Source organism: Crinia signifera, chromosome 8 (genome assembly GCF_055691185.1).
Source record: "Crinia signifera chromosome 8, ASM5569118v1, whole genome shotgun sequence".
Lineage (NCBI taxonomy): Eukaryota > Metazoa > Chordata > Amphibia > Anura > Myobatrachidae > Crinia > Crinia signifera.
In genome coordinates, this window is record NC_139224.1 from 49,135,512 (window position 1) to 49,163,239 (window position 27,728).

General features: G+C 43.7%; 1 protein-coding gene across 3 annotated transcripts in view; it reads left to right on the top strand.

Moving 5' to 3' along the window:
• The window catches only part of ATRIP (ATR interacting protein), a 131,676-nt gene extending 109,348 nt beyond the window's left edge, over nucleotides 1–22,328 (top strand). For 2 of the 3 annotated variants that reach the window (XM_083156321.1, XM_083156323.1), the window contains exons 7-14: nucleotides 3,939–4,022; nucleotides 4,885–5,011; nucleotides 6,529–7,185; nucleotides 14,665–14,807; nucleotides 19,044–19,135; nucleotides 20,288–20,374; nucleotides 21,588–21,840; nucleotides 22,056–22,328. In XM_083156321.1, the coding sequence (XP_083012447.1) occupies nucleotides 3,939–4,022; nucleotides 4,885–5,011; nucleotides 6,529–7,185; nucleotides 14,665–14,807; nucleotides 19,044–19,135; nucleotides 20,288–20,374; nucleotides 21,588–21,840; nucleotides 22,056–22,123 (1,511 nt within the window). In that variant the 3' untranslated portion in view covers nucleotides 22,124–22,328. The remainder of the gene's footprint in view (nucleotides 1–3,938; nucleotides 4,023–4,884; nucleotides 5,012–6,528; nucleotides 7,186–14,664; nucleotides 14,808–19,043; nucleotides 19,136–20,287; nucleotides 20,375–21,587; nucleotides 21,841–22,055) is intronic. The other variant, XM_083156322.1, reaches the window with a different exon arrangement.
• Nucleotides 22,329–27,728: the final 5,400 nt, after the last annotated feature.

A 27,728-nucleotide genomic window follows, 5' to 3' on the forward strand; every position in this document is an offset into this window, starting at 1 on the left:
CCGCCATCCCCCGCCAGCGCCATGGCGATCGTGAGAAGGGGGCGCGCGCGCGCCCCCTTCCGACGGCGCTTCCAAACGTTTCCCCGGGTCCCCGCCGGCTTGCCGGCGGTAACCCGGGGTCCCCGCCGCCTGCCCGCATCCCCCCTAACCCCCCCCTAACCCCGTCCGTCTCCCTGAGGCGGAGACGGACAGGGTTTCCGCCACGCTAGCGACGGAGACTGAGACGCGCGTGCGCGTGAGACGCACGCGCGTCTCAGTCTCCTCGCTGGCGAGGCTGCTGGCGGGTCGCCAGCGCGTACGTTCTGGCGACCCGCCAGCAAGGATGTACAATGACCCATCTGTATGTTGGATCAAACTTGGCACATTATGGCTGTTTGAGTGTCAATTTATTTCCTCTTCCTTTTAATGTTGATGTGTGATTGTTCTCTTTGTAGTCCTGTTTGATGTGCTTCTGTTGATTGGTGGAGGGAATTGTTTACAGATTACTGTAGGATTACTTTTTTTTTTTTTTCTTTCTTTTTTTTTTATAGATGTGTAATAGGCCCTTAGAAGGGGGAGGTTAGGTTTATTTGGCAGGAATAGGGTTATACACTAGCGGGGAGGTTAGGGTCAGGTGCGCAGGAGGGAAGGTTAGGCTGCTAGAAGCGAGGGTTAGGACTGGTGGGGGTGGTAAGTATACATGCCTGACACCAGTCGAGATTCCCTCCATCATTATGCCAATATTGGTATACTGACTGCTGGTCATCCGTATGTTTCCCATGTAAGGTGGTATTTCATTCCTAAATATAAATGTGCTGGCATCCATGGTAGTATAGAGCTGTTCCTCAGAGACTTAAGGGCCCCATACATCAGCAATTAATTGTGACAATTTTCAGATATGGAGATGATTGCCACAATTAATTTTAGATGTGTGGGCTCCCCCTTTTGGCAATCCCAATCACAATCGCCAATCGATTGCTTAATCAGGTTTTTAAACATGTTTAATAATCTGGTATTATCTGCAGATCTTTTTTAGATGTGTGGGCATTCCCAATTCGTCTTCTTCATCTATTTACATTATGAACAGCTGAAATGACAATCGATTGGGGCAATTTCCAGATATGAAGATGCAATATTTAGATGGAAAAATCTGCCGATCACTGAAAAAATCTGTAATGTGTGGGCAAAGTCGGATAGATCTGAAAATCCATTTATCTGGCCAAAATATCCCTATATCTGAAAATCCATAAATTGTGATTGCTGATGTATGGGGCCCATTAAGGGCCCCATACATCAGCAATTAATTGTGACAATTTTCAGATATGGAGATGATTGCCACAATTAATTTTAGATGTGTGGGCTCCCCCTTTTGGCAATCCCAATCAAAATCGCCAATCGATTGCTTAATCAGGTTTTTAAACATGCTTAATAATCTGGTATTATCTGCGGATCTTTTTTATATGTGTGGGCATTCCCAATTCGTTGTCTTCATGTATTTACATTAAGAACAGCTGAAATGACAATCGATTGGGGCAATTTCCAGATATGAAGATGCAATTTCCAGATATGAAGATGCAATAAATCTGCCGATCACTGAAATAAATCTGTAATGTGTGGGCAAAGTCGGATAGATCTGAAAATCCATTTATCTGGCCAAAATATCCCAATATCTGAAAATCCATAAATTGTGATTGCTGATGTATGGGGCCCATTAGATATTGTCCCAAGTGGCATGATTTGTATTGTGGACAGTAATGGGCCCCATACATCAGCAATCACAATTTATGGATTTTCAGATATTGGGATATTTTGGCCAGATAAATGGATTTTCAGATCTATCCGACTTTGCCCACACATTACAGATTTATTTCAGTGATCGGCAGATTTATTGCATCTTCATATCTGGAAATTGCATCTTCATATCTGGAAATTGCCCCAATCGATTGTCATTTCAGCTGTTCTTAATGTAAATACATGAAGACAACGAATTGGGAATGCCCACACATATAAAAAAGATCCGCAGATAATACCAGATTATTAAGCATGTTTAAAAACCTGATTAAGCAATCGATTGGCGATTTTGATTGGGATTGCCAAAAGGGGGAGCCCACACATCTAAAATTAATTGTGGCAATCATCTCCATATCTGAAAATTGTCACAATTAATTGCTGATGTATGGGGCCCTTTAAAGCTAGTTATATGGATGTCAGATCAATCAGTCTAATAAAATGTTGCTATTCACAGTTTCTATATACAGTTGTGCTCATAAGTTTACATACCCTAGCAGAATTTGTGATTTTCTGACCATTTGTCAGAGAATATGAATGATAACTCACAAACTTTCTTTCACTCATGTTTAGTGGTTGGGTGAAGCCATTTATTGTCAAAAAACTGTCTTTTTAAATCATAATTAGAACCAAAACTACCCAAATGACCCTGATCAAAAGGTTACATACCCTGTCGATTTCGGCCTGATAACATGCACACAAGTTGACACAAACAGATTTGAATGGCTACTAATGGCAACCATTCTCACCTGTGATCTGTTTGCTTGTAATCAGTGTGTGTCTATAAAAGGTCAATGAGTTTTTGGACTCCTGAAAGACCCATGCATCTTTCATTCAGTGCTGCACTGACATGTCTGGATTCGGAGTCATAGGGAAAGCAAAAAAATTGTCAAAGGATCTGCGGGAAAAGGTAATTGAACTGTATAAACCAGGAAAGGGATATAAAAAGATATCCAAGCAATTTGACAATGCCAATCAGCAGTGTTTAAACTCTAATTAAGAAAAGGGAAATGAAGGATTCTGTGGAAATCAAATCCCGGTCAGGTTGTCCAACAAATAATTCAGCGACAACTACCAGGAAAATTGTTGGGGATGCAAAGAGAAATAACTTCAGCTGAAATACAGGACTCTCTGAAAAAAAAGTGGTGTGGTTGTTTCAAGATGCACAATAAGGAGGCATTTGAAGAAAATGGCTGTATGGTCAAGTCCCCAGAAGAAAGCCATTACTACACAAATGCCACAAAGCATCCTGCTTACAATACTCCAACCAGCACAGAGACAAACCTCAAAACTTCTGCAACAAAGTCATTTGGAGTGTTGAGACCAAATTTTAACTTTTTTGGCCACAACCATAAACTACATTTGGAGAGGAGTCAACCATCCCTACTGTGAAACACGGAGGTGGATTACTGATGTTTTGGGGATGTGTGAGCTACAAAGGCACTGGAAAGTGGAAACTTGTTCAAAATTGATAACAAGATGAATGCAGCATGTTACCAGAAAATACTGAAGGAAAATTTGCACTCATCAGCCCGGAAGCTGTGCATGGGACGTACTTGGACGTTCCAACATGACAATGATCCAAAACTCAAGGCCAAGTCGACCTGTCATTGGCTACAGCAGAAGAAAGTGAAGGTTCTGGAGTGACCATCTCAGTTTCCTGACCTCAATATCATTGAGCCACTCTGGGGAGATCTAAAACGTGCAGTTCATGCAAGACAGCCCGAGAATTTACAGGAACTGGAGGCTTTTTGCCAAGAAGAATGGGCAGCTTTACCGAGAAAATAAAGAGCCTCATCCACAACTACCACAAAAGACTTCCAGCTGTCATTGATGTTAAAGGGGGCAATACACTGTATTAAGAACTGGGGTATGTAAACTTTTGATCAGGGTAATTTGGATAGTTTTTGTTGTCATTATGATTTAAAAAGAGTAAACACAGTTGTTTGACAATAAATGGCTTCAGCCAACCACTAACCATGAGTGAAAGAAAAGCTTGTGAGTTATCATTCATATTCTCTGACAAATGGGCAGAAAATCACAAATTCTGCTAGGGTATGTAAACTTATGAGCACAACTGTATGTTCCTGTTGTTGTTAATGGAAACAAATAATAATTGCACTCATGATACACATTCATGTATTGCATTTTAATTTTACCTAAATATTTAGCAGAACATGAAGAAGCAGATACCACTTCTAAGCCGGCAAAGATCTTTTCCAGTTCGTGGTATAAGCAAAGGTTGAACAGTCACGGTACGTAATGGACATCACAGCAAAGGACATAAAAAGGAATATTTGTGTATAATAATGGATGATTGAGCTCTGCTACCAAAAACTGTTTCTGTACTCTTAAAGCCTGCAGTCTGTACGGCTACTTGGGTGTTGTGTATCTTCTGTAATCTATTTAGGTCTGTAAATGCCCCCACTGCGAATTGGTCCGATTTGACCAGATTCCGACTGATCGGGCCGATAAATGAGACCAAATCGTATCTGTTTGACATCCCATCCGACCCAATGCACATAGGCTCGGACCCAACTGATTGAACATAGGATTTATCGGATCGGACTCATCACTGGCACCCGTGATGTATTGGGTCCGATTCCTCTGGTTTGTGCCAGCGGTGCAGCACCGCTGGCACACACCTCTCTGCAGGTCCAGTTGGCAGGGTGGGTGGCAGGTGCTGAGGTCCAAGTGGCAGCTAGTGAGCGATGGGGCTGCTTTTCGGCTGAGAGAGAAATCGGCAGCCGTCCAGTCTTTTGACAGGATTTCTTTTTTTTAAATTCTCATGCCCCCCGCCACAGCTGCAACTCGCTGGGATTCTTTACATGCGATAAATCGCATGCAAAAATGGCACATCAATGCCAAATCTGTGCTGGTCTTATTCTTCTATTTGTTTAAATTTACCTAGATTCAGTACTTGTATTTATCTGCATTATGCACCTATAAATTGGGAACAAAATTCTAAAAAGAAATTGGATAAAGTATTATTTAAAAAAAAAAAAAATTTGTTCCAGAACTGCTCGATCTGTACTAAAGTAATCTGCCAGAAGGGAATGTGCTGGTGTATGGATTGGTCACTTTCACTTTTATTCTCTTTTCCATTACCTCTTCCAGGTTCGGTTCTATTAAATACTTTGATGCAGCAGTCGGACCCGCTAGGTCTCCCCGGCCTGTGCCACCTTCTCAGCTGCAACTTGGATGTTCTCCCAGGGTCACCTGTACACAGAGCCCACTCAAGCAAGTGAGCAGATTTCATTGTTAACCATCAATTGTGGGAAATATAAACCTAAAAACATAGAATTTGACTGCAGAAAAGAACCATGTGGTCCATTCAGTCTGCCCTAAACACATGTATACACACATGCACACTAGGCTTAGTAACCTACCAGTGTATTTTTGGTTGGAAACAGGAGCACACAAAGGAAATCCTCACAAGCATGGGGAGACCATACAAACTCCACACAGTTGGGATCTGGTGGGAATCAAACCCATGGCATCAGTGCTGTGAGTCAGTAATGCTAGTCATTTCACCCCGATACTGCCCTACATACAGTATGTTAACCCTGTATATTCTAAAAACAGAGTAGACCTTTAAAACTTTTGTGAGGAAATAATCCAGAAAAACTCTCTGCTGTGGTAGAAACCCCACAGCAGACAGACACCCCAGGCAGGGGGCAGGAACTGCATGGGTTTTCAAAGATGGCAGGTGCTAAAATGAACGCTACTAAAATATGGCATTTTCATTCCAGTAGCATATAGCCATATGACCTTGGTAATCCTCGTATGCCGCATGTTTGCTTTTATAAGATTTAATGATAGGATTATAATGTTTTGTTTTTTAAATCCGCAAGTATCTACTTCTGTGATTGTGTATTGGAACATGGACTGTTGGAGACAACCTGTCCCCATGATGCACAATTGGGATTTATATAAATTAGTAATGTTAAGGTTTCTTCACAGTTGTTCACCCAGTAACAGGTCCAACATTGTAGGTCAATCTGTATACGTCACAGTATACTTTGTTTCAGCAAAGAGAAGGCTATTCAAAAAGCTACCCATTTTCAACTACTTGTCGTGTACTCCTGGATGCCACAAAAATATACCACACAATCTGCCCTTCTGCTCCATGGGAGGTTTCTGTTCTCCCTGGGCTTACCTTAGGACACCTGTGTTACAGTTTGACAGATGTACTGGTCAAGCTGCAGTAATCGACTTATAACCAGGTGAAGTGAAGACGAAAGACTCCACTTATGGCCAAATTCTCAAAAAAGCCATATCGAAAATGAAGTATGAGTCCATAAAATATAAATTACTGCAAGTTTCTGGGCAAGACCATATTGAATCTATATTAAAATACTTGTTACAGTAGAAATGGTTTCCCGCTCCTTATTAGGAAATCACTTTATTTCCACAATAGATTCCAATAACAAACATGGAAGCTTACTATCACAATAGCTTTTTATACAGGCTTTTGGACTCTAATATTAGCTTTTTATTTCATGGTTTTATATGAAGGGAATACATTACTCCTCGTTCGACACAAACTTCAGTTGTAAACAGATCAAGTTTTCTCTATGAAGTGATCTGTAATATCGAGGCATGAATTCCATGACAATAATACGTTCTACCAGGGAGCAGTTTAAAGATGATTAGTGTGATGTCCCTAATCTCCAAACAGAAGTGTATATTATTGTATTGTGATATTTCATTATTTTATCTTCTCAATCTAATGTTTTTGTGTTTTTTATTTTTTCTAAGCACCTCGGGTTCATCCACTACCTTGTCTCCCAGTCGCTGCTTTGCCCTGAGAGATTCTCAGAAATTGGCCATCACTGGACTGAATTCACTTGCATTGGGGGAAGAGATCATACTGAAGAAAGAATCACAAAGCCAAAGCGTATACCTTCATCTCAACAAAATGTCTCGCCTTGCAGGAGCGGTTCTTATACTTCCTCTAGTGGAGTGTCATATTGCTGCCTATTGCCAGTCCCTTCAGTCTCTGGAGAAATCAGGCGTGACTCTTTCTGATAAGTCTATTTCTTCCTCCTCCACTGACAGGAGTTTGAGCTCTAGTATTGAGGATACAGTCTCAAGTCTTGCAGAACCTGCTCTGGCATCACTTAGAATCCTTTATCACCTCGTGTTTTACAGTCTAGACGTTGTAGAGACCTTGCTGAAGAATACCTCTGGGGGAGGGATCCCGTTGCCTCTCATTCCAGAGGCTGAGCAAGGGTCTAGTACGATAAAACATGGAGAGGCGGACAATGATGAACAAAACTTGCATCCTTTATTGCAAAAAATAATTTTGCTCCTGTCTTCTACTGTTGTGACTTACAAGAGGGATATTGTCCGAGAGCACGTCCTCCAAGTACTGGTGAAATTGGCAGAAAATTCTCCTAATGAACTATTGTGCAGGTAACTTTATTTTTTCCTCTGGTGTGGGTGAGCAAATGTTCTGAGTTCTTAGAACTCACCATTGCAAAGGATGCGTCTACTATTCATGGGTCTCCCATCAAATGCTGAAGGCAAAGGGATCGTTATTCACAAGAGCCGTCCCGGGTGAACGCAATGTATAGGAGTGGGGGACATGACATGCTTTTTTTAATGTATTTCTTTTTTTTTTTTTTTTTTACACTTTATTGCTGTCTGTGTGCAGAACACAGAGTGGATGCAGATGGAGGAAGGTAGCAGTGAATGGGAACAGATACCAAGTGCTATTAACCCTTCAGTGGTAATCCCGAGAATTTTCTGGGCTATGCTTCAGTGCCTAGACTGGCAAGCCTGGAAAATTCTCTGGATTGCCACGGTTTATCGCTTCCTCCTCACTCTGCCCCCTGATGCCGGCTACTGACACGCCGGGGGCAGAGGCGTGTTGCCGGGAGCAGGGCTTGACATATTGCTCAGCTGCGCTGCCCGGCCCCAGGAGACAGCGTGGTGTTTTTTTTTAGGGAGTGCTCCCCCTAAAAACTCGCCCAGTGGGGAGCGCTCCCTAAAATAAAAACCACCACTGAAGATTTTTAAGAGATTTTGAGCGGATATGGTGAATTGGGAGAATGGGGCATATGCTGCACTTAATACTAGTTACCTGGGAGGATAACTTTTTGAATGGATTACCAGCGTACTTAAAGTGTGCTAGGGACAGCCCGCTGATTAACGTTTGGCGCGACTGTCCCCTTCAATCCCCAAGCTGCTTCGCCAGCCCAGGGCTAGCAGCGGTCTATTCCCACTGCACGGACAATGCTAGCCCTGCTGCTGGCTCTGAGCTGTGCATGATATTTCACGATAATGATAATAGAGAGACCTTGCGCATGCACAGACAGGCGGCCGGGGAGAGGTTTAAAAAAAAATTGTGCAGCACTGACGGGGGCACCGTCAGTTGTTCCTTTGTACGGCGCTGCGAAACACTTGTGGCGCCTTATAAATAAAATTATAATAATAATAATAACCTCTTTCCTTATCAGCTGCAGGGGGGATAATACATTAGGGGGAAAAGGGTGCCCACTTCTCCATGAGAAGCGGGACCCGATGCTTACAAAATGTTAAATGGATTTTAATGGGTGTGGTACAGGGGTCCGACAGTCATTAGCCCGACGACTGGCCGGACCCAGACAGCATGGTGAGCGCAACTAAGCCCCATGCGGGCTCGCTGCGGGCACGGTGGCTCGGCACTATACTTCAAGGGGTCTGACTGCTAACATGGGATTCACACCACACTTACATTATTGGCACAGTAACAGATCCCTCACCCATCTCGAAGAGGCAGTGTGCGGTTTGGACAGCTGGATCATCTCAGGGAGGATAGGTGGAGCAAGATCTTTTTTATTTTTCAGTATTGTGTGTACACTGAATATAATTTACGATGCATGGTCCTGCGCATCGTTAACAACACTTCCCCTGGTCTGCTGAACATACATGTTAAGATTGGCCATATAGCGTATGACCCGCATGTTCAGTGGGTCCCAGTGACGCCACTGAATATGGCTTTCTAGATTTAGTTTCAATGCGTACACTCCATATTGTTTGACTAGTGGCATCGTCGACATAGTTAATATATACATACACAGTGCCCCTAGCAGTCTAGTATGTATGGGGCTTTAGGCCCTTATTCTAGTTCACTCGCAAAGGCAAATTCCTTCTCAGATGGACAAAACCATGTGCACTGCAGTTGGGGCAGATGTAACTTGTGCAGAGAGAGTTAGATTTGGGTGAGTTTCTGTGCAGGGAAAATATATTCAATATCATAATTGGCCGTAATGGTTAACCTTTTTGTCGCCAATTTTATGGAAAAACGGTACCTATGTTAAGCCCGATTATATCCACTAATGGCAAAGATGAAAATGCACTCATGCAGTGTTAAGGCCCCCATACACTATGCAATTTGGCCCCGATTTCACCCGATTCTGGAGGATTGGGCAGAGAAATCGGGTGAAATTGGCCAAATTGCGTAGGGTATGACATCTGATCTGATCCGATGCGCGGTCCCGTGCCCTAGTGTATGGGGGCCTAGTCGCCCTAGTGTATGGGGGCCTTTAGTCAGGCAGTGTTAGTTTATGATCCACAGACACATGATTTGTGAAAGCAGTGCAGTTTTTGTTGATGCAGAGGTTAATGGGGTTATTAGTTCCAACAGTAAAGGGTTAACACAAGGCAGTTCTTTTTATGTCTGGCCAGACATTAATTGTTTGATACCTGAAGTATTGACACGTAGTGTGTGGCACTCGTCTCCCAGCTGCTGGTGCTGAATCACCTGGATCCTGCAGCTTTGTCCGGAGCTTGGAGGGTGTATATCGTGTCCCCTTCAGGCTCTGCTGGCACATGTTGTGCTATCCGAAAGGTAGGAAGATTCGGTACTCTTTACCTAGCACGGCGGCCATCGCGGGCATTGAATGCACTAAAAAATCGGGTGCGACGCGACCGACGCGATGCCCGCGATTTCCCATAGGGAACAATGTTAAATTTCTCAATTGACCCGATTTTTCTGTTCAATGCCTCAATTGACCCGATTTTTCCATAGGAAACAATGTTAAATGGCCCACAGAGGCCAAATAGGCACCCTAAAGTGTGAAATGGCCCCCAAAATTGTTAACGCCACCCCACGATCAACGTCAACCCGAAGCGTGGCGAGCCCGCGAGGGGCGGCGGTACGCGTCCTACGACCTTTTCATACCCCCACTATCCACGTCGGCGTGGAGTTGAGAATAGAATAGTGTGGCGAGCGCAGCGAGCCACCGAGCCCGAAGCGTGGCGAGGGGACGCGGATACCTGTGAAGCCCGCGAAGGGACGCGTTTACCTGTGAAGGTATCCACGTCCCCTCGCGGGGCTCGCTGCGCTCGCCACGCTTCGGGCTTGGTGGCTCGCTGCGCTCGCCACACTATTCTATTCTCAACTCCACGCCAACGTGGATAGTGGGGGTATGAAAAGGTCGTAGGACGCGTACCGTCGCCCCTCGCGGGCTCGCTGCGCTTGCCACGCTTCGGGTTGACGTTGATCGTGGGGTGGCGTTAACAATTGTGGGGGCCATTTCACACTTCAGGGTGGCTATTTGGCCTCTGTGGACCATTTAACATTGTTTCCTATGGAAAAATCGGGTCAATTGAGGCATTGAACAGTAAATTCGGGTCAATTGAGAAATTTAACATTGATCCCTATGGGAAATCGCGGGCATCGCGTCGGTCGCGTCACACCCGATTTTTAGTGCATTCAATGGCCGCGATGCCCGCGATTTTTTTACCTGCGATGCCCACGATCAAAATCGTGGGCGCCGTGCTAGGTAAAGAGTACCGAATATTCTGATATTTCAATGTACTGAGGCATTTCCCCGCCTGCTATGCGCTGTCAGCGGCTTCCTCAAAGAAATCAGAAATTAAATTTTATTGTGTAAACATCATCTTGACCTCTGCGCAGTTTTGAACTGTATTGTCTTTTTTGTGTTTCCCTACAAGGAGCCTGAGCAACTCCTACAAAACAGCAGCAGGTGGTCATATGACTTTTTATTAAATTTTGGGTGAAATATTGGTTGATTAATTTTATCTGATATAGAGCGCTAGACTTTTTGCTTGGTTTTATTATAGAATGAGCCATTTGCACCCTGTTCAAATATTGCATATCAAATTAATACAGTCGACTTGAGTGAATTCATCCCATCCGGTTTGCATAATTTGTGTGACTTTATTATTCTATATATTTATAGCGCAACAAGGTGCAGAGTACATAAATAAGGAAAACTGTGATTTTCAGTTCAAGACCGTATAGGACATGTACAGGTATTTCATACCTCCCAACATGACCCTCTCCAGGAGGGACACAATGCTCTGTTCCTGGACTTTCCATTTAATGTATGGGTACCATTACCTGTGGTAAAACACCTTTCTTTTCAATGAACCTGTCTCACACAGGTGAAGGCAATCCATAAATTAAGAGGGAAGTCCAGGAACAGAGCATTGTCCCCCTCCTGGAGAGGGTCATCTTGGGAGGTATGGTATTTCAACATATCTGCAGATGATACTGAAATAAGTATTAGGGTGGCACAATACCGAGAGATTACATGTCGAAGGAAGTATGGAGTAGAAGATGGTTTAAGTGAAGTAAGGGAAGAGGGCCCTGTGCTCATGAGAGCTTGCATATTAAAGGGGAGGGGCAGATAGATGGGTGACACAGGTAGGGTGGACATTTAGCATGTAACAGTGGCTTAGGAATGAATATTCCACTGAAAAAGACACACTGCAAGCTGAGTTGCACAGGACCTGGCTTGCTCTTGGACGCATAGTATATAAAGACGTTTCTGCCAGTAACCCTAGACAAACAAGGGCAGCTCTGGGAGCAGTAATAGCAGTCTAATGCTTGGCCTGGAGCTAATGGTAGACAAAAAGAATTCTCAGTGTCCCAGGCGCTGAGGTAGGAGAAGTGTAAGGGAATCGCACTTATACTAATTTTAAGCAAAACTTTCTCCACAATCTGGGAAAGGTCCTGATATGTCCAGGATGCTGTTAATTCACTGTATACCCTTTAGACGCCTTCTAAAGAAGAAAGAGACATCGTGCAGCACCTTTGTTTGCAGGGGGGTACAATTTATTTATAAAAACGCACTCACAAAGGTAGGGTAAAAACAGGCATATAATTCACCAGCCGGTGATACAAGGTAGGGAGGATCTCACCACACCACCACTAGGATTCCAATTTGGATGCCGATCAAGGAAAAATTATTTTCTCAGCCGGAACTTTGGATAGCGGTGATCAGATAGGAAGGTCCTCCCCAGTAAAAGCGATTCTGTCCTCCAGCCACGGGTACAGTTGCTCAATGCATTTCAGACCTTCTGGTCCTTCATCAGGATTCTCCTTCCTATCTGATCACCGCTATCCAAAGTTCCGGCTGAGAAAATCATTTTTCCTTGATCGGCATCCAAATCGGAATCCTAGTGGTGGTGTGGTGAGATCCTCCCTACCTTGTATCACCGGCTGGTGAATTATATGCCTGTTTTTACCCTACCTTTGTGAGTGTGTTTTTATAAATAAATTGTATCTCCCTGCAAACAAAGGTGCTGCACGATGTCTCTTTCTTCTTTAGAAGGCGTCTGAAGGGTATACAGTGAATTAACCGCATCCTGGACATATCAGGACCTTTCCCAGATTGTGGAGAATGTTTTGCTTAAAATTAGTGTAAGTGCGATTCCCTTACACTTCTCCTACCTCAGCGCCTGGGACACTGAGAATTCTTTTTGTCTACCATTAGCTCCAGGCCAAGCATTAGACTGCTATTACTGCTCCCAGAGCTGCCCTTGTTTGTCTAGGGTTACTGGCAGACAAACAAACTGGTAGTTTTGGAAATATTGAGTTTGAGTTGGCGAGTAGACATCCAAAATGATATGGCAGAGAGACATTCAGAGACTCGGACCAACATGTTTTCCACGTCCCCTCGCGGGGCTCACCACACTATATAAAATCAACTCCACGCTGACGTGGATAGTGGGGGTATGAAAAGGTCAGGAGGACGCGTTCCGCTGCGCTCGCCATGCTTCGGGGTGGTGTGGATAGTGGGGTGGTTAGCTTAAGCTTATTCACAAAGCATAGCTACAGTACATTATATGCAGACAGGATTTGGTGGTGCGGCACTCCCCGCATATTAATAAGACAGGAAACCGGTTTGAAGCAACGTTTCAATGTCTTTATTTAGACATTTTCATCAGGCTAAATAAAGACATTGAAACGTTGCTTCAAACCGGTTTCCTGTCTTATTAATATGCGGGGAGTGCCGCACCACCAAATCCTGTCTGTTGAAATCTTATAGTGTGGGCACCCAGCTGAGTTCTTACAGCGTATGTGCATCGGTTGTGCCGGTCTTTTGGTCTTCGTACATTATATTCATACATCAGTACTATATGCATATAAAGTACTGGGATCGCATCGAATGTGATGCGATTTCCTTCCGCAAGCGTACGTATGTAAATTGGGCGCCCGGCTACTACCTAAGTACCCTCAAATGTTACAATACATTTGGACAATTCTTTAGACCCTTATTTTTCACATCACAGCAATGTTAAATAAACCATTGTCGATCACTACAATATGAAAAAGTTCTGGCTATTTTGAGACATTAATATAAACAGTTCAGCATGTATTACATGTATGATTACTAAGGATGCCAGCTGTCCATAAACTTACTGTTAGTGAGAGAGAAATGAGGTCAGTGAAGTTTAACAACTTCGGTGGTATGCCCAGTAATTTTCCGGGCTGAGCCGGCTCTCCTGGGCATGCCATCAATAAGGAGGCTCCCCTTCCGCTGCCCCCCAACACCGTTCGCAGCAGTGAGCAGGTGCTCGAGAGTTTGGGCACCGAGTCCCCCTGAGCCGCCCCGAACCTTCTGCCTGGTCACTTCTGTGAATGGCAGGGGTACCCCTGCGATCCATGTATGGCGATGAAGAAACAGAGGGGGTTGGGGCGACGGGGGGGGGCTGCCCCTAAGTTCTGTGGTGGGTATTTCGGGGGCAGGGCAAACCTGCCCTGGTAGTTTTGTCCTGCCCCTCAAAAATCCACCACTCAAGGGGTTAACCTAACTTTTAACCAGCGCATCACATCAATGATTATGAATTTCCTAGTATTGTATTCCAGTGGTTCCTATATGCAGTACACAAGGCACCCGGACATTCTAGGTCTTAATGTCCCCCTCCACTTGTGCGATTTTGGCCCTTTTCTTCCGATTCTGAGGCATCAGGCCAAGGAATTGGATGAAAGGGCCCGATATAGCATGTGTTTAACCTCCGATTCTGATCTGATGCACGGTCCCGTGCGCATCAGATCAGGGCCAGAGATAGTCACTGCTGCACTTAGGATCCATCGGATGCAACGGACCTTCCCAGGCGGCTCAAGGGGGATTGACTGCAATGTCTCCCCTCGGAGAAGTAAATTAGACTTTAGAAACCGAATATACCGGCTTATTCACAGATCGGATAATCAAACTGACTGAGGTACTAATCTGGACTGTTGTAGTGCCTTGAGGACCATATTTGGGAACCACTGCTGTATGCTAATGAGTTTCACGTTAGTAGGTATTGAGGTTTGTGCATGGTAACGTCACATTGCCCTCCACCTGTTGAAGCTAAAAATAAAAGAAGCCAAAGAAAGGAGTCCTGTTCTGGATTTGTCCTGGGCTGCATCTTTTATTGACACGTTGCTAATTTATTAAGTAAATTGCAACCTGCATTTAATCTGCAGCCAACGCCGTAGACAGTCATGCCAGTGCCTCCCACAGACTATGGTGCAAGTGAAGTGACAATACATGCTTAGCCGTGAAGGTTCAACACAGCAAAATGGATTTGTTCTGCACATTCCACACTACGTAAAATATGTTTTAGTTATTTTTCCACTTTTGTTCAGCCTAACTCTGCCTCGGTTTCCAGTTTCCAGGTTTTGTTGACGTCTCCTGTGCTGCGCCAGTGCCTCTCTGCAGATGCTCCTCTCACTGTGGCCCACAAAGCTGTTAGACTATTGGCTCTCCTCACTGATCACCACAGGCTGGCTAGTCTCTTCTGTTCCTCCTCAGGTCAGTTACTGTTGGGATTGTCCACAATATAGAAAGGCGGAGCACTGGCAGATGCGATCTGCAAGTTTATTGCATTTCAAAATGACACAAAAGTTATTTATGAAGAGTAAACTACCATAAATGCTGCTTTGAACCTTTTCTTTAATTTGCACAAAATGAATTTCCCAGGGAGGGGAAAATAAAGGTGAAATATGGAGTTCATTGTGAGGAGCGAAATAACTGGTAAGAAGTACTTGTGTAATGGGGCCTACACATGGGGAGATTTCAGGGCATTTTCTAAGCGATCTATCTAGATCGCTTAGAAAATGCCCCTACATCGTTCCATGTGCAGGGGCCATAGCGATGCGCGGCCCTCTCAGCTGAGAACACTGGCCCTGATAGATCGTTCAGCGCATAAAACAGTTTAATTTTATCACCAGCTCAGAGATGGGGTCTGTTGCCTGCATGTACACTCCAAATACAGTACTATTGTACTATAATTGTTATTGTTTGTTTATATGTAAGTGGGAGAGGAATGGGAGAGGGCTTTTGTACATCAGTGTGAGAAGCGTGAATTGGATTCAGAAGGGGAGCCAGTGTAGGGCTTATAAGAGAGAGGAGGTGAACATGACAAACACAGAATCACCACATACAGTTAGATCCAATATATTTGGACACTGACACATTGTTTTAGCTGTTTATCAAATCATATTCAAGTTAAGGTCCATACACACTGGGCGATTATGCATAGCGCAGCGCTATACAAAGCCGCTCATCTGCTGGTAATACAGGTTGAGTATCCGTTATCCAAAATGCTCGGGACCACGAGCATTCCGAATAAGGGATTTTTCCAGTTTTTGGAATATATATACAGGTTGAGTATCCCGTATCCAAAATGCTCGGGACCAGGAGAATTTTGGATAACGGATTATTCCGTATTTCGGAATATTTTAATATTTCAATTATGTATTTTGAAGTATCTTGCATGTATGCTGTATAAACACATAAAATACACACAAATATATTTTATTACCACATAAAATACACACAAATATATTTTATTTGTTCAAAAAACAAGGTTTCAAAACATGAAACAAAATTTGTGTACTATCTCAGATATTGAATTTGAATGCCAAGCAATCATTTTCTTGTACATATATAGTGCCAGTTACATATCATGTCCTCAGTAGTGCTGTTACAAATGTCCCCAGTGAGTTTTTAGCAAAAAAAATATATTTTTTTTCACTTTCTGGAATGTATGGTTTTCGGAATAATTCGGATAACGGATACTCGGATACGGGATACTCAACCTATATATATATATTTTTTTTACATATTTTTTTACATACTTACCTGTTCCCCGATGGTCCCTCGGTGTCCATGAAGTCCTCCGGCATCCATGGCAGGCCTTCAGCTTCGTCTCCAGCGGTCCCAGGAGTGCATTGCGCGAGTTCCCAGGCGCGCCGGTGACGTCACTAGCGCGCCTGGGAACTCACGCAATGCACTCCTGGGACCGCTGGAGATGCCGGAGATGAAGCTGAAGGCCTGCCATGGGACTAGGTAAGTATAAAAAAAGGGTCAGGGTTTTTGGAATAATTCGGATAACGGATATCTGGTTACCGGATACTCAACCTGTACAAGCCGATGAGCAGTTTTCCCGGCGATGATGGAGTGTGCATCAACGCTCATCGCCGGACCATACACACTGGGCGGCTTTGAGCTGAAAGCTGCTCAAATGGAATGGGATCATTCGTCAGACTGCATTTAGGTCTACAGTCATTAGGTCGACCCCACTAGGTCGACTGGCAGGAATGTCGACCTGACTTAAGGTCGACATGGGCCAAGATCTTAAGGTCGAATTTGCATAAAGGTCGACATGAGGAAGGTCGACTGGTCATAAGGTCGACATGGGTTTTTCACTGTTTTTTGATCCGAATGTCGACACAGTCGACATGGACACAGTTGGCAATGAGAATCGGACCCTCGCAGCGCTCGCTTCGCTCGCTATGCTTCGGGCACGGTGCCTCGCTGCGCTCGGCACACTATTTTATTCTCCCACCACGCCCTAGTGGATGGTAGGGCATGAAATACCGCCTGTCGGCACATGTCGGCTCAAAAAACAGTGAAAAACCCATGTCGACCTTATGACCAGTCGACCTTCCTCATGTTGACCTTTATGCAAATTCGACCTTAAGTCATGTCGACCTTGGCCCATGTCGACCTTAAGTCAGGTCGACCTTCCAGCCAGTCGACCTAATGACTGTAGACCTAAGTTCATTCTAATAGATGACCGCATCCCGCTCAAACATGGTGTTTTGACCCGCTTTTCAGCTCCAAATCACCCAGTGTGCATGGGACTTTACAGTTTTATATCATGAATATAGTTTTAAAGTAGCAGTCTGTCAGCTTTAACCCTTTCAATGGTGGGTTTTGCTGGGACACGACAAACCTACCAGGGCAGGTTTGTCCTGCCCCAGCAAAACCCACCACAGAACGTACTGCAACCCCCCACCCCCGTTGCTCCCCCCTTCTCCTGTCGCTTCCCCCCACCCCCTCATCTCCACTCCGGCGGTCATAGCCGGAGCTCCACTGCCACCTGAGTACTTTCTGCTGTGAATGGTGGCTTACTCGGATGTTTGAGGCGGCTCGGGAGGACTCGGGCACCCGAACTCCCGAGTATCCCCAAGCTGCACTGATAGGAGCTCCGACGTACGATCGCCTGAGCAGAGGGGGGAGCAAACACTGGGGCGGGATGCCCCGGAGAGGTGATGCGCCAGTGGTGCACAGCTGCAGGCACCACTGGCACACGCCTTCGTATTGGTGGTATGCCCAGAAATTTTCCAGGACAGCCAGCTGCGTCAACGCAGCTGAGCCCAGATAATTTCTGTGCGTACCACTGAAGTGGTTAATTTGAGGGTCTTCACATACAAATTGGAGGAATGGTTTAGGATTTACAGCTGTTTAATATGTAGCCGCCTCTCTTTCAAGGGTCTAAAAGTAATTGTGCAATTGACTTGTTTCATGAACAGTAGTGCGATAACTCCCTTAAGTTTTATCGGTCTGGTGGTAATGGAAATTTTAGTAATGTATGGGAGCAACTAACAATTAGCCAGTTTGCTCCTCTAACACAGGAAACCCTACTTTAAGTAATCTCAATGATAAAGTTATAAGCCATAAATAAGGCTAAACTGAGTTTATTTAGAGTTAAACGGGTGTATAGATTTAATCAAAAGGGTGGTACTGTTCTTCATGGCTGCAGAGGTGGTGATCTGTACATATTATGTGCTGTAGGCTGCTACACTGCAAGTATTCCAGGGAAAAATATTTTTTAGCAAATTATGATATATGCAACATTTAGAAAACAAGTATTCATATGTGAGCCATAAAATTATTATTGTGCCAACACATTCAATTACTGTCTTCAATTGGGATAAATAAGTAAAAAAAAAACAGAGGGGTAGGAAGGCCCTGGCCTGAAGCTTGGACTCGATGAAGGAATGAGCATAAGTGATAGATATTGCAATTTGGGCTAGCTGGAATGCAGTGCTTCTCAGTGAGCTACTACTAGTGATGGCATCCTGGTGTAGGAGCTTGCATGCGTCTTACCTGACAATACCATCCTCATTCCATCGCAGCCTTTGCAAAAGCAGTAAAGTATTATGAAAGGCTGCACGGTGTGGTTATACTGCAGTATGTTACTGGTTGGCTCCCGACACAATGTTTTGAGTGAATTTTTCATTAAGCTTGAAACAGAAGTAGGGTTGGAAAAAAAACAAGTTTAACTAAATAAATTCATTTTTAAACTGTATTTATTGTTTAAACCAATTTTTCAATTGAACGTTTTAATGGAAAAAAAAGTAATCCTGCTTGTTATAATACTGTGAATAATACTGGGAAACATGACTGTGTATTAGAAACTTTGATCAGCTACGTATTAATGCTTTCTAACATTAACAATCTAACATTAACAAAGTTATTAGGCTTCCTGGTATTACTCGGGCTCTTCTCTTGGAAGTAGTGTTAATTGCGCTCTTTGTAGGATGTGAAGTATTACCGCACCTAATACCTGCAGCTTAAGTGTGTAGAACTGTCTGGGTGTTGGCCTATTGATGTTGCCTTTTCACTTGATCTCTAATTGTGGTCGTTCAAGGTCTGACCTACTGTCCCTTGTGTTTGCCATGATTTAGTTTGTGAAACCTCTGCCTTTGGATTTCCATTTATATGATACACCATTTTTTTGCCTTCATTTTGATTCAGAAAGTTGTATACTGCTCATATTATACACATACGTCATCTCCAGGCCTGACAGACAAGCATCACAGACGCTCTGGCTTCACTTCCAGCATGAGGTAGGCTGCTAAGTGCAAATACACTTTTTATTTTTTCATAATCACCATTAAGGCCCATACACACTGGAAGATTTTGAGCTGAAAGTCGCTCAAAACAGCATGTTTGAGCGGCTTTCAGCTGAAAGACGCCCAGTGTGTATGGCCCTGCGATGAGGAGTGATGCATGCTCCCGCATCATCGACAGGAAAGCCGCTCATCTGCTTGTATTACCAGCAGATAGCGCCGGGCAGGGGGAAAGCGGCTCAGTGTGTATTCGCTGAGAGGCTTTCCCCTCTGCGATGATAACGGTCATCGCTTTTCATACACACTGAGCATAATCGCCCAATGTGTACGGACCTTAAAAGTGAATGACCTAAAGGCCACAATCTTGTTTTATTCTACTATATTACATTTGTTGTTCACTGTAATATGCTATTGCAGCATTTATATTTGTACAGTATACTTGCATATGTGGGGTCCTAGAGACCCTTCTGGCAGCAGTACGGTCCATAACAACATGACTTTTTGATGTCCTCATTTCATATTTTTAATAATAATTGTAAGTAACAAAAATAAACCCCAAAAAGGAAATTCCTAATTAAAAAATGAATGGTTGATTCCCTATCTGTTCAGGAGTTCTCTGATAGGAATAGCTATTGCTTATGTCAGTATTATATCTCCCGCAGTGTCTGCATTGGTTTATTTTATTTTGGTGTAAAATATAAACATGTGTATATACAGTACATGTCTAACCTTTTTCATAACTTTTGGATGGGACTACGAAATGCACACAGGTTTGTAGCCATGCGGAGTACGGTTAGTGACTGTGGGACAGATTTATTAAGCTCGGTAAAGTGATAAAGTGTCTGGTTTTTATCACTGCCAATCATCTCCTACCTGTGAAGTTACAGGCTTGATCTGAAATATGACAGGTAAGAGCTGATTGGCCGGTGATAAAAACCAGACAGTTTATTACTTCATCGAGCTTAATAAATCTGCCCCTGTATTCTCCGATGTTTCTATTTTCTGCTCCTTTTTAACAACCGTTAATATACATTGTATATTCTATTGCAAATCCGATTTGACATTCATTGCACTACAGCAGATGTCTGGGTTATGACCGTAGCAATGACACTTATGTCTTTCTGTGGTTTACTACTTCCTTTTGCCTAGATGGTGAGGTTCCTGAACAAGCGGATTACCCAAGGCTGGAGTTCTTCCACGTCTGAGTCTGGAGTTACATGTCAGTGTAACAGAGAGGTAGATGTACTTCAGTATTTTTGTTTTACTTGATACTAGTTATATTTTTTTTGTTTTAACAGAATATTTATTGCAAGCTTTTTATATACTAGCAGGCACACATTCTGAGGAACTTTACAGATAATGACCCTTATTCAGATCTGATCTCAGTACAAAATTGTTCTCAAAATATTTAGTTAAAGATAAATTGTAACTTAAGAATTGGACATAGCCCTTTTATCCACAAATATCAGAAAACAGATGAGTAGCATTCAAATAAAATTGATCCTATGATCCTTAAGTCATAACACCATCATCCATTAAAAAAAAAAAAAAGTTGAAACTGAATTGTTAAGCTGGTGCTCATGTTAAGGTGATCAAGTAAATGTTGAATCATAAAACCTGTTTTGAAGGGGGGGGGGGTAAAAACAAAGCAAAGGTCAGAGTTTGTCAACCTGTGGCTCTCCAGCAGCTGCGGAACTACACATACCAGCATACCCTGCCACACTTTTGCTGATATAGGGGCAGATGTATTAATCCTTAACAAGAGATAAATGCAAGTGTGATAAGGAGAGATAAACGTCCAGCCAATCAGCTCCTTACTGACTTTTTTCAAACACAGCCTGTAACATGGCAGTAAGCAGGTGATTGGCTGGACGTTTATCTCTCCTTATCACTCTTGGATTTATCTCTTGTTAAAGCTTAATACATCTGCCCCAATGTGTGCTAAAACTGACTGAGCATGCTGGGGTGTATTGCCATCGATTGCCGAACGCTGGCCTAGATGTTTCTTTGTGTGAGAATAGGAAGTTTTACAGCTTTATTCCATGTAGCCTGGTCTGGACTTGTGCAGCGAGCCATGTGAGGAGATGCGGTACATTTAATAAGGTGTCCATGTTGACATTGACACACACAAAAAAACCCCATGAAATACACATGTCGACCTTTTGCGTGTGTCGACTTTTTAATCAAGTCGACCTAATGCATGTCACCCTTTCATGTGTCGACCATAGTTGCCGACCTAGACACTGTCAACCAAATGATCTTTTAAACAGCCAATATAAGTGCTCTCCCCATGATTCCAGTGTCCAGTAGTGGATTGAAAGATTGATTTAACAGATGTTTTATAATCATTTTTTCACATACAATCAAACCATTGCTCCACTATAAGCAAATTATTACTTTTACTATGAAGTTTGAGATGTCTTAGTTGCTTTGTCTGTTCTTTACTCAGGTTGTGAAGGCACTGGTTCTCACCTTACACCAGGAATGGCTCCGTGTGCGTCGTTCAACACTTCCCGCTTCCACTGCCGACCGAAACAAGTCGGTGCAACTTCTGAGAGAGACATTGATGCTGCTTCACTGCCTTTTCCAGAAGGACAAAAACTTCAGCGAACACTGTTTGGAGGTCCTCCACCAATATGACCAGGCTGTGCCAGGGGTTCGAGCCATTTTCAGGAAATATAGCATCTTGAATGAGAGTGAAGGTCGGTATCACCCTGAACTTTGTACTGTATTTTAGAATTTTACTGAAACGTACAGTAGCTTGTACAGTAACATGCACCTTTCCTGATGAACCGTACGTTTTCTTGTTAATAAAAATGAGGACATTCATTGTCCTCTTTATAAATGTATGTTGACCATACTGTAAAACTAAATGTTATGTTCTTGGTCCTCTAATGCATCCTACCATTTGTTGCAGAGTTTGCCCTGGATGAATTATGCCCTCCTGAAGCTGAGACAGAGGATGAGAACATGGACTGCACATGACCGGCTACATTACACGCCTCTACGCCTGGTTTACTAATGTGCACAAATACAATGTTTTAAGCATATGGCAATGAGACCATCCCCCAAGATTGCCTTTCGTTGTATACCTTTTGGAACCATGTCTATGAATTTTTCCTAAGCACTGTATGTTTTAAACAAAAAAATGTCAACTCCTATTTAAATATAAAAAATTCTTCTAATCAGAGAGCAGAATTTGAGTCGTCGTTTTGACATTGCATCTTGTTTTACTGCGCCATGTCAGTACAGGTATGGATTGTTTGGTCGACAGCGATTAGGTTGACATGGGACATGGTCGACACAATCATTAGGTCGACATGGTCTAGGTCGACAATCAAAAGGTTGACATGGGGTTTTTCACAGGTTTTTTTTACCCGAATGTCAACACAGTCGACATGGACACAGGATTATGTGCACTGCGTCCCCTCGCATGGCTCACCGCGCTCGCCATGCTTTGAACGCACTATTTGGTTCTCTAGTGGATGGTAGGGCATGAAATGCCACCTGTCAGCTCAAAAAACAGTGAAAAACCCCATGTCGACCTTTTGACTTAATGATTGTCAACCATCTTTAGGTGGACCAACCGACCGTATCCCGTCAGTGTGCACAAAAAGGTTTAGGCCAACAGCAATAAAACAACTTTGTCCGTCATCTTGTGTATTTAAAATACCCTTTTGTTCTTTTTACACATTTTGTATTAAATTGGGTTTGCTTTAAAACGAGCAGCGGCACTACTAAGTTTTACATCAGAAAAGTTTTTTGGGTCATTTAGGGCCTTATTTTGGTTCATTCTTTCTGACAAAATCCTTCTTAGATGGGCAAAACCATGTGCACTGCAGGTGGGGCAGATGTAACATGTGCAGAGAGAATTAGATTTGGGTGAGTAATTTTGTTTCTGAGCAGGGAAAATACAGACTGCTTTATTTTTACACTGCAATATAGATCTCACTTTGAAGTAAAATCCCACCAAAATCTAACTCTCTCTGCACATGTTACATCTGCCCCCCTGCAGTGCACATGGTTTTGTCCATCTAAGAAGGATTTTGTCAGAAAGAATGAACCAAAATAAGGCCCAAAGGGAGAATTAAGGGGGGAATTAAATTTGATGCAAAAAGGGCGGATCAGCCATTGCTTGAGGCATCTGAGCTGGCCAGGTTCACCTAATAATGCACTTTTCCACCATTCATTCTTCCGGCACCTATGTGAATTCCCTCCTAACTCTCATATTGTATATGTATATATTTATTACCAGTGCAAACCTTTGTTTAAGGCAATATATTTTACTTGCACTAAAACAGATCCAAGAAAAAGTAAAGGAGACAAGAAAATGTTATTTGTGAGTGAAAAATAAGACAGCTCCATATTTTTAATGAATAAAGTTATGAATAAGGTTCTTGCCACTAGAGTCCATAAACCTGCAGTGTAACCATTGTAGGTGTTGGAGGGCTGTGCAGCAATATACGGGGACAGTGAGGACAGCTGAATTTTTGATGGTGTCCCAAAAACTAGTCACTGCATTCTATTCAAATATTTAAGATTTAATATATAGAAAGGGACAGCAGCAGATGACACTTACTAATGACCTTATGGACACCTCATTCCATTATTATTATTCAATTATATCAATTATTATATTGTGTACAAATAGTGTAATGTGACTAGCATTTACTACACCACATCCCTGTGCTAGCACTATAAATTTACACACTAGTCTGAATATAAACTTGGTGCATATGTAACTGGCTGCATCTTGAGATGGAATTGACAGAAGCATATAAATGCGCTTTTTTATATATGGGTTTTTCCTTGCTTCTCCTGGACCCAAGGGCCAGAGCTTGTTCAAGGCGACTCTTTACCTTCTGTACAATGCTGTCCTCTCATTGTAATACTGTAGGTGGAAGTCTGCAGCTTCAAATAAACAACATTCACAGATATATTTAGTATAGGAACTGTACAGTAATTGTAGCGAAGGGTAGGTTTCATGAGTATCTGCTCTTAAAATTATGGAAAATGTATGCTAAATATATCTTAATGAGCATAATTTCCATTATCGGTATTTGTGAAAGCATTTACTTTTATGACAAGTATGCCATAGTATATTTTAAGTGTATGCCAAGAAAATCCATTTTACTTTCAGATACAAAAATACACATTCTAATATACTTACATTTTATTCTTTCAAATTACATTATATACTTTTCAGTGGAAGAGGCTGAAGTTACTCTTCCCTGTTGTTGGACATACAGAGTTACACATATCATAGGTGGAGAGACTAATCAATCCAAAAAGTTTTGTTTAGAGAACTGTGTATGCAATACCACGATATACTTTCATATCATTTATCTATTGTTTCTGTGCTGTGTAGTCTGATGTGGACAAAGTCCACAGGGCAGCCATGTGACAATTATTTAGAGGACACAGGAGAGAATTCTGCGAGTGAGAACTTTACACTGTAGAGCAGGGCTGGGCAATTGCGGCCCTGCAGATGTTGATGAACTACACATCCCAGCATGCCTTGCATCAGTTTCAGCATGGCCACATAGCAAAACTAATGCAAAGCATCCTGGGATGTGTAGTTCATCAACATCTGGAGGGCCGCAATTGCCCAGCAATGCTGTAGAGGATAAATGGACATCCACAAAGTGGGGCATACTGTATTTGTGGGATGCAGAGTCAGAAGAAAAATGCTGGGTGACAACAGACGTTTAATGGGCCCATTTAAAGGCTGGATGAAAGTCTAATTGTAGGTTGAGGGAGCAGTCCTGAGGAGGTGGCGATTGGGAGAGTGTTACTTTCCAGTGGGAGGTAGGGGATTCATGGGCTCCACAGGGGGCTGTATCCTTTGGGTTGTAGGTGGATCCAGAGGGCTAGACACCAACCAGCAAAGCTTTTAGGTACCCCACGATGCTTGGCTCCACTCCCCTATAACATCTCCTCCATGCTCAGCTAATTACCGTATATACTTGAGTATAAGCCGACTTTGCAGCACATTTTTTATGCTGAAAAAGTACCCCCTCGGCTTATACTTGGGTGTATATGGTAATTGGTCCTTCAGTCAGAGGCGGTGGAAAGGCCTGGTGACGCTGTGGCCTGGCGGAGGCTGATGATGATGCAGCCTCTGTGCTGCTGTCACGCTGGCCGGAAACTAACACGTAGGCAGAAACCGAGGACGCGCCAAGTGCTGCCGGGCAGGAGAGTAAGGAGCAGCCAGTATCAGCAAGGGCTCCGGCACTGGGGATCATGACCTGCCATGGTGAGCGCATCCATACCACATGCAGCGTCAGCTCTGCAGCAGTCATGCAACCCCAAATACCTGGGACCCTCTCATCTCTTCCTGATTAGTGCCTCCCTCTATATGGACTGTAATTGCACATTACAGCTTCCCTTCCTGTCACACGCTGTACTTGGCTGCTCATCCTGTAAGATTCCAGCTGGGGAACTAAAATGACAGTAGACCCATCTGCAATTATGGAATGAAGGGCAGGGCAGCTGAGAAGGGGGGGGGGGTACTAATTGCCCAGGCTTGCTAGAGGGGCCTGGTCCGACCTGTCCCTTCCCCCTCTGTCCCTCTCGGGTAGCAACAGCAGCACACACTTCTACAGCATGTGCTGTGCTGACAGCAGGCTCAGCATGAGTGTCTCACTGACAGTGTGAGAGGTCATGCTGAGCCTTCTGTCAGCACAGCACAAGCTGTAGGTGTGTGCTGCTGCTGAGATTACAGTTTGTAGAATTCTTTCCCCCTCCTCCAAACATTTTTGGGGCGTGGCCTAAGTGCAGGAGGTGCCCACACTTAGGCCACGCCCCCAAAAATTTACCGGGGCCCGGCATTCCTCTCGGCTGCCCTGATGAAGGGAGAGGGGGACCTGCCCCTAGACACTGTACAGTGTGTCTGTGTGCCCCTAGACCCTTTCGACTTATACTCGAGTGTATACGGTATTTATTTGTTTCGCCAGCAGGAAGCTGGAGCACAGTTTCTCTCCTGTGGGATTGTCATGAGCCAATCCTAAACTTTTTATTTTTACTTTTTTTTTTTTTACTTTTTTTTTTCTACACTAGCTGGCAGTGCTATGAGTCTCTGTAACTCTTAGTGCTGCAGCTGACAGCCCTGCTGGTGCCAAACTCCCCCACGGCCTCAGCCAAGAGGGTAACTTGTGGCACCTGGCGTCTAGTACCGCACAGGCTTTGAAACTTCAGACTGTGTGGCCAGTACATCTTGGGAAGGTAGGCGCTCCCTTCAGGGAGCGGTGTTAAACCGTGGTCCTGCCGCAGGTCTGGTAGACTGCCTGCGGTGCTGGCATGGACACTGCTTGCCAAGGCAGAGATTTACTAGATCAGTTTTTAGTACCCAGTTTATGCAGGGCTCTTGTACCAGTGGGTGATGTCCAGCATAGGAGAGGAGGTGCCGGTCTGTAGCTCCTCCCGCAGCATCTCTCACATTAAATAAGCTGCTTCCTATATTAGTGATGCGGGTATATCAGCCACCTCGGGTTTGGCTTGATGCATAATTTTATGTGCTCCTGGAAGTCTGACCTGGATTCTAAAAAGACTTTGGAATTGTTACCTTTCACGGGTGAGGTTCTTTTCAGGACAGAAATTAATAAAATTGTGGCTTCTCTAGCAGCAGTCAAGACATCCTGTTTGCCCTTTGCACCTGTGCCATGGGCTAAAAGTACCCCTTTTGATACTTTTGACCCCAAGGGACAAAGTTTTCCTAGACAATCCCATGCGGCTTAACCCGCTAAGCCCAAGCCTAAACAGGCATTTGCCACAAGACCGCCACCCGCTAAATCCAACAAGCCTGCTGCCTGACATGGTGGCCCTCACTCAAGTAGTGCCAGTTACAGATGTACCCAGTAGTGCCAGTTACATATCATTTCCCCAGTAGTATAAGTTACAGATGTCACCAGTAGTTTTTTAGCACAAAAAAAGTGTACATTTTGGAGACTATGGTTTTCGAAATAATTTGGATTTCAAATATTTGGATAAGAGATGCACAACCTGTACTGTATTTCATATACCAGTGTAGGTGCATATATGTCCAGTGTCGGTACTAGGTGCTTGAACTATTCCTCCAACACTACTCCGATGTTCCGCAGGGCAGGAGATTGCTGACTGCATTTGGAAACCTCCTGCCTTTGCCCCTGTCTAGAGTAAAAGCAGTTTGGAGGAGTGCTCACCTCAGTTGATGATTTAAATGACCCTATGATGGTACTTACTGGCCCCCATTATAATGTCATAAAGGGGCTTGTGCATTTCTAGCAGAACCACTGATCTCTCCTCTAAATCTTAAGGGTATTCTACGGCCTGCTCTCAGAACTTATTCTGGACAAGATTCACAATGAGACAGATGTGGCTACAAACATAGGCCCATTATGATGACAGCAGGGTGTTGACCGGCCTCTAGATGGTCACATGCTCGGTCATAAAGCATTAAGAACTAAAACTGTATTTCTGTTTCTCCTTACAAGTTCTTTAATTGTTATACTCTTAAATATTTAGGGAGACTAAGGGGCTAATAGTGTAGGGATGTACATGTCCACATGGCACTGGTCAAACCCATGCAGCACTGTCCACAACCTAGGGATGG